Raw genomic sequence first — 12,467 nt, 5'->3', positions numbered from 1 at the left:
AGGAGTAAGGTTCCTAGCTTTATGAATTTGGATCTGGGAACTTCTTCATAGACTGGATTTAAACATTATACAGTTCCTCAAGAGCTTCTGTCAGGACAAATGAACATAATTCTCCAAGCTTCAGTCTTCAGAAGGGCACCAGTCAGGGTTGCCCACTGTCTCCCTCACTTTTTACCATTTTTAATGCACCTCCGTCACACCCCCTACTGGCCATCCCTTGATTTTAAACCACACATTAGACATTGAGGTTACGGGGGGTGGGAGTGGCATGTTGGATAGCTCCACCACCTGTTGTAGCAACTGCCCCCCAATTTCAACTGCACCTTAGTTACCACGCACCAGTTTCCAGTCCACCCTACCACACTTAACAAACCACTACATGCGTCCAACACAATACATATACGCAAGTGGGAAGGCCCCCTTGGCCCCTTCTCCTGCCCCTGGAGCCCCGGCGTGTCAGTGCTGCCGCTGGGTCGTGTCTGCCTTGTTTGGCCCAGCTACACGTTGAGGGGGACGTAGCTCCCCGGTGTGGAAGCTGGTTGTCTCCTGTTGCCCCCTCAACCCCACCCCATCCCATCCCACCCCCCATGTTCTTTTGCAGGTGTCTTAGCTTACTGAAATTGGAGTATTTTCTCTGTTTAATTTTTCTGGTAAGTACATTTAGTTTTAAGCCTGTTTGTCACTTGTCAAAATTTCCATCCCATGTATGGATGCACCGTATTAAACAAGCTAAGTAGCGCCACCCTCTTGTCCAAATATGGTCACATCCGGTTCCAAAAAACAAGATGGCAACTGCCAAAATGCCAAACTCAAGGCTTCAAAACAGAAGTTCAAAAACCAGTAGGTGATGTCAAGGTGGCTATAACAAAAATAATTCAACATTGACTTGATTTCACACGGGACTCAAACGCTGGTCTCCTGTGTGAAAGTCCTGAGTTTGTTTGACCCAACTATCTACTCAATCCACCTCCTTCCTTTCTCGCTCTTTATACTACCTCACCTGACTTCCTCCTTTGTTACCGTCACAGAGCCACTAGAGGTTGCGGCCTAACAATGAAGACAATTATAGGTCTTAATAACGTGAACAAATGCTTGAACAAATCACCTATATGTTCATCTGTGCTCTTGCTCTTCCTGAGGGAGTGTGAGGACGATTATTGTAGTCAGTACAGATTTAGATTGGCTAAATGTAGATTTGTTCAAGTTCCTAAAAACATTGTTACCTTATTGGCTGCAAAAATGAGTATTAGTAGGTGCCATCTTACTGGATTGTTTATTATCAGCAGGACACCGCACAGGTTTGAAATTGATGGATTTCATTGCATTGATGCAGTAATTCATGCAAGAGAAGCCCCACCCAAGTGCATAAATTAACCTTATTGAGAACTTTTTAACTTTTCAGAAGGTCGACATTTCTGTTGAGATTAAAACTAAAAAAAGCCTGGAATATTTCACTTTATGTGAAGTGAATCTAGAATATTCATTTTTTGACTGAAATTACAGAGGAAAATGAATTTTTCCACATTTTTCTGAAAAGCACCCGTACAGTATATTGATTAGACGTTATACAAACAGTGCATTTGAAATATAAATATCTATCCTGACAGGCAGTGTCTTGGTCTCAGTTTTGTTCCCTCCATTAGACGTACATTATGCTGCTTCTTATGTTATACCGTAAAGATTTTCAGATGTTTTACAAAAAACTTTGATAAAGAGAACATTTGGTAAAAGAGTTTAAATATTTTGTCTACGTAAATGGCTTATGTTGGCAGTAAGCAGAATTTTAACTATAATACTTTATTATAAACATTAAAAAATTTACACAAGAAAAACAGCAAGGGCAATGAGATGTGCTGTAGTTCTTACAAACATGCTTGGTAAACAGTTTCTATTCTGTGTGGACTCTCATGTGTTTCTTAAGATAACGCTGGACTTTAAATCTCATACCACAAACATCACAGCCAAATGGTTTATCTCCTGTGTGGACTGTTATGTGTTTTTTAAGATAACACTGGAATTTAAATCTCATCCCACAAACATCACAGCCAAATGGTTTATCTCCTGTGTGGACTCTCATGTGTCTCTTAACATAACCCTGGACTTTAAATCTCATCCCACAAACCTCACAGCCATATGGTTTCTCGCCTGTGTGGATTCTCATGTGTCTCTTAAGTTTTCCCCGGATTGTAAATCTCATCCCACAAACCTCACAGCCAAATGGTTTCTCGCTTGTGTGGATTCTCATGTGTCTCTTAAGTTTTCCCTGGATTGTAAATCTCATCCCACAAACATCACAGCCAAATGGTTTCTCTCTTGTGTGGACTCTCATGTGTCTTTTAAGATAACCCTGGACTTTAAATCTCATCCCACAAACATCACAGCCAAATTGTTTCTCCCCTGTGTGGACTCTTATGTGTTTCTTAAGATAACCCTGGACTTTAAATCTCATCCCACAAACATCACAGCCATATGGTTTCTCGCCTGTGTGGATTCTCATATGTCTCTTAAGTTTTTCCTGAACTATAAATCTCATCCCACAAACATCACAGCCATATGGTTTCTCGCCTGTGTGGACTCTCATGTGTGTCTTAAGTTTTCCCTGGACTATAAATCTCATCCCACAAACATCACAACCAAATGGTTTCTCGCCCATGTGGACTCTCATGTGTCTCTTAAGATAATCCTGGACTTTAAATCTCATCCCACAAACATCACAGCCAAATGGTTTCTCTACTGTGTGGACACTCATGTGTCTCTTCAGAGAACCCTGTTCTGTAAAACTCATCCCACAAACATCACAGCCAAAGTGTTTCTCTCCTGCGTGCCCTCTCATGTGTTTCTTAAGAGAACCCTTTTGTGTAAATCTCCCCCCACAAACATCACAGCCAAATGGTTTCTCTCCTGTGTGGACTGTCTTGTGTCTCTTAAGATTTCCCTGGACAGTAAACCTCGCCCCACAAACATCACAGCTAAATGGTTTCTCTCCTGTGTGGACTCTCATCTGTGAATCTGCATTTTGCTTCATTCTAAAAGATTTTTTATTAACCGGACAGCTGGAGGACCTTTTTCCTGAATGACACATGATGTGTCTCTGAAGAGACCTCTTGTAGTGATATTGTTTACCACACTCTGAGCAGCTAAAAGATTCTTTCCCAGCATTACATCCTGCATCACTTACAGGAGCTTCCTTATATTTCAGAGCATTTACACCTGACTCAGGTGCTCTGGTCTCCTTCCAACCATTGTCACTGTCTTCACTTTCAGCTTCAGAATCTGACAAAGGTTCATGACAGTTATTTTTACTGACTTCAGAGTCTGAAGCTTTTTCATCAGTATCTGGTTGTAAATGACTATCTGGATCAAGGTTCCCAGCAGGTTCTGATCCTCCATCAGTTTCTGTTTTTATCTGCGTAGCTGAGCTTCTGGCTGAAGGCTCTGCCTCTCTGTTGTCCTCAGTTTGTCTTTGATGAAGCTGTGGAGACTGAGGTTTCTCTTCCTCATCTTCACTCTTCACAGTAACAGCAGTGAATGGGAACCTGGTGATATCAGCCTCCTCCAGTCCATTAAGCTGCTCTCCCTCCTGACTGGTCCAGAGTTCCTCCTGTTCTTCTTTTATGTGTAGGGGCTCTGGGTCCTCCTGGTCCAGACTGGGGCTCCACTCAGAGGGAACCTCTTCTTTAATCACCAACAGCTTCTGGACATCTGCAGGAAACACTGAAACACACAGCAAAAATGCTGGCAGCCATTTTCTAGGAAACTAATAAAAGAAAAGAAAAAGAAGAGCTAATCTATAATGTGGAAGAATGAGTTCCCTTAATAAATATTCGGATACAGGTCAAGAACACGTGTAACCAAAGTGATGGTGCAAATTAATTTAAATAAACAACTGGGGTGATTTTAACAGCCCTCCAGAACACCACATATGCGCTGTTAGATCTGATGATGACAGCAGGATGACATTGAGTTACCGTCAACTTCAGATCTGGAGGTAAACAAAGTCTTACCGGTCTTCATTCGAGGCATCCCCACTCCACTTGTGATTCTCCTCTTTACAATCCTTTAGGTAGTAGGTTTTTTCAGAATTCAGGGCATATGAACAATGTCTTCTGCCGTTTTGCTTGTAAAGTCTTCTGAAACTGTAATTACATACATTTCAACCATTCAATATCAGTTAGTGCACATGTAAGTTATAGTCCAGAGCAGCAAGCAGAACTCTTGCCTCATAAACTGGGGAAATGAAAGTGAAGCGCTTGCTGGTATACATCAATATATGATTTTAGAATGCCTCTAGGTCTGCAGCTGATCTGATGAAAAAAAAAAAATTATCTCTCTCTCTATATCTATATATATATACATCTCTCTCTCTCTCTCTCTCTTTCTATCTATATATATATATAGTTCTCTCTCTCTCGCTCTCTCTCTCTATCTATATATCTATATATATCTATCTATATCTATCTCTATCTCTATCTATATATCTATATATCTCTATATATCTAGAGAGAGAGAGAGAGAGAGAGAGAGAGAGAGAGAGAGATAGATAGATAGATAGATAGATAGATAGATAGATAGATAGATAGATAGATAGATAGATAGATAGATAGATAGATAGATAGATAGATAGATAGTGTGTCTGAGTGTGGGGAGAAGAGAATTCTGAGGAAGGTGCGAAGCGTATTTAAAATTTATAATAACAATGTTCGTGGTGATTAAAACCTGCTTTCACATGGTGGTATTATGTGAAAAATCTAGAATTTTTTGCCAGCAGGCGGGGTTTTACAATCACGATGCCTGCTCAACCATCGACCATCTGTCAGCCATCGCCGATGGACTATGGTATCGACACCCGGCCCAACCCTAACATAAATATATATCCCTTTTTATCTGACCACTATTTAATAATTTTTGAGTTCCTATTGCTGGACCACACATTATTAGGCAAAAATGTCTACAAGAGATCAATCTGATAGTGCTGTAGCTGAATTTAAGGAAGTGATTCCATCAGCTTTTTATTTAACATGTAACAGAGTACTAGAGTACTACAATGCTAATTTCAGTCCTTCCCAAGTCGATCATCTTGTTGATAGTGCTGCAGGATCACTGCAAATGACAATCGACTCTGTTGCCCCTCTAAAAAAGAAAGCAATAAAACAAAGATTGTTAGCTCCATAGTATAACACTGAAACTCACAAATTAAAGTGAAGATTTGGGTAACTTGAAAGGAAACAGCGTTCCACCAATCTGGAAGAATCTCGTTTAATCTGGCAAGATAGTCTTAAAACTTATAGTAAGGCCCTCCTTAATTTCACAAGGATCTGTGCTGGGACCAATCCTGTTCACTTTATATATGCTTCCTTTAGACAATATCAGGAAACACCCCATAAACTTTCATTGTTATGCAGATGATACTCAATTCTATATATCGATCAAGCCAGATGAAACTAATCTGTTAGCTAAACTCCAAATGTGCCTCCATATGGAGCATTACAGAATAAGATTCTAGCAGAAACGGGAAGCCAGTGAAGTGAAAGGAGAATGGGTGTAATGTGGTCATACTTTTGCACTCTCATCAGAAACCTTTTAGCACTGTTCTGAACATACTGCAGTCTCCACAGACTCTTGTTAGGGATCCCGATCAGAAGTGCATTACAGTAATTCAGTATGGAGGAGACAAAGACGTGGACCAGTTTTTCAGCAGTGTGGAACAGAGTTTTGCAATATTTCTGAGATGGTTTGATATGGGCTTAAAATGTGAGTTGTGGGTCAAATCTTACACCAAGATTGGTGACTGTTGTGGAGACCAGAGAAAGTAATACCAGTTATGGAGGATGACTGGATTTGATACAAGGTGCCAACAAGAATTGCCTTAGTTTTGGAGCTGTTCAACTGAAGGAAGTTGTGTTTGATCCATACCTTTATCTCCTCCAGACAGGTGGTGAGTGTTGAAGAAGATGATGATGTTGATGAAGCTGCAGTGGTGTGTGTGTGCGATTTTAAGTACAGTTGTGTGTCATCAGCATAGCAGAGAAATGAGACTCCTTAGAGGCTAATGAAATAGCCGAGGGGTAGGATGTACAGTATCTCATCTCCCCTCATATTTTTGTAAATATTTGATTATATCTTTTCATGTGACAACACTGAAGAAATGACACTTTACTACAATGTAAAGTAGTAACTGTACAGCTTGTTTAACAGTGCAAATTTGCTATCCCCTCAAAATAACACATCACACACCCATTAATGTCTAAACCGCTGGCTACAAAAGTGAGTACACCACTAAGTGAAAATGTCCAAATTGGGCTGAAAAGATATAATCAAATGTTTACAAAAATGTGAGGGGTGTACTCACTTTGATGAGATACTGTAAAAATGAAGAGGATGGTGCCAAGTACTGACCCCTGGGGGAGGCCGCAGGTGACCTTGAGTTGCCGGGACCATGCACTTCCTAGTGAAATGTACTCTGTTCTGTCAGTGAGGTACGATTTAAACCAGTTAAGAGCAGGGTCAGTGAGTCCAGTGGTTTGGTGTAGCCAGTTGAGGAGTATGCCATGATACACAGAATTGAAATCAGCAGACAGATCGAGGGGTATGAGGAGGGACAGTGAGCCAGCATCAGCTGTCATTTGTAGGTCATTTTTGACTCTAACCAGGGCTGTTTCTGTGCTGTGAGCAGAGCGGAAACCAGACTGAAATATTTCAAAAACGTTGTTATGTTTGAGGTGGTCCTGCAGATGGGCGGCAACAACTTTTCCAGTACTTAGAAGAAGAATGGGAGATTGGAAATTGGCCTGTAATTTGCAAGTGCATCTGGATAAAGGGTGGGTTTTTTGAGAAGTGTTTAGAGTTGATGGAACATTGCCAGACTAGAGGGAGTGGTTTATTAAGACACCGAGATACTTTTAACAATGCGTAGGCAGGCATCGGCGATGCAAACGGCATTGTTCACATACTTGCCTGCGTAATTTGCATGTACCTGGAGGGTTAAACATGAATCCAGTAGGGGGCAGACCAGGGCCGGATCATCCCTCGCCGACACTGTATTATCGTCCTCTACAACCTCCGAATTTGCACGGCGTAAACAAACCAAACAGCAACACTCAAGGAGGTTATGATTTTAATGAGACATCATTACAATCTCGGTAACTGCGGACTAGCTCCAGGAGTTGTTTTGTACATATCCCACCATAAATCTCCCTTTTCTAAGTCTGCTGTTGACCTTCTTCTTCTTTTGCGTTTAATGGCGGTTGGCAAACCAACTGCATACTGCCACCACCTGGGCTGGTGTGTGGAGCAGTAGATTGCTGCTGACCTGACAGTCAGATCGACATACTGCCCCTACGTTCATGTGCTGAATTGCATCTCACGGACATGTAGCGTGAATTTCTGGAGACGTGCACAACCTACGCTCCAAAGGAACGCAGGATACGTGTGGCAGCCATCTTGCGTACGCAAACGCGTAATTAAAAGCAAGTATGTCCAGGGTTTTACAGTGGTAATCAGAGGGTTTAGGGCAGAGCTGAAGGAAAGGGGGTTGAGGGAACAGGTGGTGGGTTTCATCCTTTTGATGATCTTCTTAACCTCTTTCTGTGAGATTTCCAGAAAGCAGTGTAGGGGCTGGGAGATTGCAAGCTGTGAGTGGACGGTTAGGGCGGGTAGTGTTGAGGATCAAGGAAATGTAGAATGAATTGATTCTATTTTTGTTTTGAAAAAGGCCAGGAAATTTTTACAGTGCTCTTCTGTAGTTTCTGTAAGTGAGGGTGTTTGTGGTTTAAGAAGATGATTCATAGTGGAGAATAGCTGGAGTTTATGGGACTGTTTCTGATGACATTTGAGTAGACGTCTGATGACGTACTTCATATTTATACAGAAATCGGACAAAACGGGAGATTGCTTGGAGAGAAATAAACACGAACGTTAAAGTGAGTTAACTGGTAGGTTCTGAAAATATGTGTCTGTTACTTGATTCCAACTGTTGCTGTACTTGTGACTGAATGCCATTTAGAAAAAAAGCACACATTGTTTGCATGTCATTTTGCGGACAGACCTGACAAAGCATGAATTCATTTCTTAAACAAATCAGCCTCATTATGAAGTCATTTTGATCTGTTTATTGCAACTTGACCACAATGCCTATTTTGGGTTCATACTGCTTAAGTAAACCAGATCAGGGCTGCAGATAACAATGATTTTAGTAATTGAGTATTCTACAGACTATTTCATCGATTCATTGTTTAAGAAGTACTTTTGCTTGGCAGCGGTGGCGTCGCCCCTCCGGTACCGGGATCAGCTGTTTAAGTTAACTCATGACTGTTACAACCCAAACTCAGGCCCAACCAGGTGGAGAACAACAAATGCACATGTATAGATTTACAGCTGAGGACTGCGGCTTGGACGTGGGGTTTGTGTTATAATCCGAGCTTTGTGGGAGTCTCTAACTAACATTACCGGCTAAGATAAATAATCAAATAAATAATAAGGGGAGAGAGAGAGAGAGATATCATTGCTTATTACATGGTTCAACATTTCCCTCTCTCACACACACGCAAACTCACAAATACACACACAGCAGTCAACTACTTGCCCCAGATGTCTGCGATATTGCAACAAAGTTTCATTTTCAATAGCCTGAAAAATGCCATCAGAGACTACTGCTCAAGGAGAGACCGTAATTCTGCGCTTTATGGTATGATATCATTTAGAGCTGGACGATATGGCCAAAAATGGTATCACGATAAAAAAGTTTCATATCTTTCGATAACTATCATGATAAATATCAAATCATTTCTTCCCAGATTAAAGGCTGATTTTTGCTCCTGAGTGAAAGCAGAAGAAACCTGATGGTTAACTGTGGTTTAAACTCTTATTTATGGTCTTGATGTGGATCATTTCACAAATCTGAGGCAGAACATTCAAAACCATTATGATAAAAATCTTTGTCAACAAATATGTACAAATAAAAATAAGTAAAAGCTTTTTTCATTCCTTTTTCCTCAACAAAAATTAACATCTTAATAAAAAACAAGCATTTACTGAATATTTATTGAACATTTGTTATATTGTTATATTGAAAAAAATGATATAGCGATCATTATTTTTTTTATGTCTAGCCATAATATTAATGTGTTATTATTTTACACACTGCTTAAGCATATTACAATATGTAGCACTGTTACTAAGTGGAGGATGCATTTTAAATCCAATATAACTTAACAAACAAGCAGCAGTCAATACAGAGTCTAATACAGTACAATACAACTGAGTTGTACTGCACACCATAGTGGCTGATGGTAGAGAAGTGCAGCCATACTGTTAGTCATGCAGTGCGCAGGGTAGTTCATTAGTAAAACGTGTTCATTTAAGCCCGTTTAGCTTTTTAATGTAAATAATAGTACTAATTACAATGAAAAATCCATTATTTATGATTCATAATAATGGTTGTTGACAAATGAATTAGTGACCCACACAGATGCATGATTTTGATGCTTTCATGGGAGCTCAGACCCTTCTTATGGGAGCTGAGCTCCCACTGGCTCCCACATAACTCGAACCCTACTAGACCGGGTGCTTTCTGATCAGATGTCGTCTTGCGGTAGGCTACATACGTTTTGTTTAACGGTGGACGGACTGTGACATTACAGAGTTGTTTTCTTTTAGCTTGAAATAATCCCAGACTTTGGACACTTTCTTCTTCGACCCTCCTATTTTCTCTCTCTTCCTCCACTTTGCAAACAGCGCCATCATAATCACATTGTGTTCACTTGATCACAGGGAGAACGTGATGTGCGACAGTAAAAAATGTCCGAGCAAAACAATATATAGTTATATGGATTAAACCAGCGGTTCCCAAACTTTTTAGGCAACACACCCCTTCTACATCTTGACCGGGTTGCTGCACCCCCACACCTCCTCTCTCTAGGTTTGCTCATATATATATATATATATATGTGTGTGTGTGTGTGTGTGTGTGTGTGTGTACATATACAAATAGATGTATTTTGTACTTATTTATTTTTTTACTTATTTGTTTGCTTAGTGTCCCGCCCACAGCACTGATTGGTTACACGTTGCGAATAATAGCCTATCAACACTTTGCTCCGTTGAGCAGCAGAATAGTGTTAAATAGAAGGCAGCCGATATTACTGAAGGTGCAATAAACATCAAAATATGATGATCTGTTTATATGATGACAAGCAGCCCAGTGTCTGTTACACCAGTGAACATGCCCGAAGTCACTCTATCCTGTATGCAGGATAAGCGGTTGATGATGGATGGATGGATGGATGGATGGAATACCCCCCTCTCTGTTTTTTTACAAATTGCACCCTCATAAGCCTCATAAACAGATAACATGGACAAAAACAGGATCCATGAGGATTTGTAAGTAGGCTAGAGAGAGGGAGAGGGAAAGAGGTGTGTGAGTAGTCATTTCTTGTGAGTTAACTATTAATAATAACGTTGTTCATTTTAAATTAAATTTAATGACAAATTCCACAGAAAAGTTTATTGTAGTTTTTACACTACTACACCAAGGTTACATTTTTCCCCATTGGGGTGCGTGAGATGCCTCTACGGGGCGCGCGCACCACACTTTAGGAATCGCTCGATTAAACAAAGTATCGATGCAAATAATTTTTGTATATGTTTAATCAATGAATCGCTAAAGCCCTAATTTTTATAGGCAAAATTTGCGGGTTGTGTTTACTCATGTAAAAAGAGCTGACTTTAAAACTACCAATTTGATAAGGCTCCTACAAATAAACACCTAACAGAATAAAAAAGGAGTTTTCACGTGTAACTCAGGCAAAAGCTGCACACAGAAAGGAACACACACCGGAGGTTACTTTCAGAGGTGGGCAGTAACGAGTTACTTTTACTCCATTACATGTCAAGTAACTTTTTAGAGCAAATTGTACTTGTCAAAGTAGTTTTAATGCTTCATACTTTTACTCTTACTTGAGTAGCTCTTAAGAGAAAAATCATTACTTTTACTCTGGTACATTTGGATACATTCATCTCACTACTTCACTACTTGTTTATTTACTTAGAATAATGGCTGAAGCTACAGGATGGTAGTATGGCTTTCAAATGGCGCCAGCAGCTAATATTTAACCTACAGTTTAAAATTTTGTGCACCATGCAGCCAGCCCCATCTCATAGCCAGGGCGTGTCTGACACTGTGGGATGCGACCGTGTTGGTGCAGCAGGTTTTGTTTGTGAAGTCAGCAGGCTACATACACAGTGCTGACACTGAGCTGACAGTGTCTGTTGTGTTTAAAATCAGAATCAATTATGCTAATCTGTTTATTAGTATTATTCTTTACACTTGTTAAAGCACTTTGTAACTTGTTTTTGAAAAGTGCTCTACAAATAAGGATTATTATTATTATATTATTATTATAATAATAGATAGCTACTCACAGTATATCAAGCTTAAAAACTCCTCCTAGTTTCTGCAGTTAACTAGTCATGCTCACTAATGTAGCGTAATTATGTGTATGTGACTGATGTCTCAACCACAGATTATCTTTCTCAGGTAAACGTGAATAAGACAACACAACTTTATTCAATAGGAAATAAATTACGGAACATAACAGCTTTATCTCCTAATTTGATTTGTTTGCCCAATCATAATATGAGGGACACTAAGAAAATAAAGAATAATCTTTACTTATTGGAGTCCTACACATTATAATACTGCAATATTTTGTAATCACAGTTGATGTATATACACTGTGAATAATGAGAGATGATGACTTGTAAAGAGATTTCCATTTGGGGAAGGCCGCACCGATGTTTATTATTGTGTTCTGCCGTCGTCTGTCCACATTTCTTCTGCTAAATAACACGTACGAACCTCCATTTGTCAAAATGTTGGATTCCTGGTTAGCCAGCAAACACTTTTCACTCACCTCCTCTTCTTTACTCTCCTTTGTCTTTCGTATTCTACTTTCTCCAGTTTGTTTTCTACCATCTGCACATGGATGCAGGGTCTGCAGGAGAGGAAGGTTCCGGTTTCCGCCTGTAGTCCGGGGAGTATTGACCAATCACGTTGCAGCGGGCTTTGGTTGCATGCAGGTAAACAGTCCGTGTGGAGCGCAAAAGAGGCGGAACGCATCGGACGAAATGTAAATCTGAACCCATCGGTTATCATCTGCCGACCATTTAGCTTTTTATTAGCTTTTTAAATAATGTATCTGCATTCAAATGCGGGTGTTTGTTTATACAGATTAGCCGAAATGTCATCTTGATGTCTCTGAAGTTGCTAGTCGGACTGTAAACAATGACCGGCGCGCGAACCTCTGATTGGCTCAGCCTGACGATGGTGTTACAGAAAGGGCTCTTCTTATTTCTGTTTTGTTCCTCCTCTCATCTCTCCTCCGTCCTCCTGCCTGTGACCGAAAGCATTTCTCAGTTTGTTTGTTTTATAAATTATATGATCTGTGGTACATGTACAATGTAAATTAGAA

General features: G+C 40.1%; 1 protein-coding gene across 1 annotated transcript; it reads right to left on the bottom strand.

The window, feature by feature from the left end:
* Window positions 1-606: 606 nt before the first annotated feature.
* On the bottom strand, window positions 607-12,121 carry LOC123982855 (gastrula zinc finger protein XlCGF57.1-like). The gene is made up of 3 exons (XM_046068766.1): window positions 11,910-12,121; window positions 4,005-4,136; window positions 607-3,714 (listed from the first exon to the last, which is right to left on the bottom strand). Exons 2-3 carry the CDS (start codon window positions 4,021-4,023, stop codon window positions 1,889-1,891), a joined length of 1,845 nt encoding a protein of 614 aa, XP_045924722.1. The 5' UTR covers window positions 4,024-4,136; window positions 11,910-12,121; the 3' UTR covers window positions 607-1,888.
* Between the last annotated feature and the right edge of the window lie 346 nt (window positions 12,122-12,467).

Source organism: Micropterus dolomieu, linkage group LG14, assembly GCF_021292245.1.
Source record: "Micropterus dolomieu isolate WLL.071019.BEF.003 ecotype Adirondacks linkage group LG14, ASM2129224v1, whole genome shotgun sequence".
In the NCBI taxonomy this organism is placed as follows: domain Eukaryota; kingdom Metazoa; phylum Chordata; class Actinopteri; order Centrarchiformes; family Centrarchidae; genus Micropterus; species Micropterus dolomieu.
Note: the sequence above shows the minus strand (reverse complement) of the source record. Positions and strands in the feature narration are given on the sequence as shown.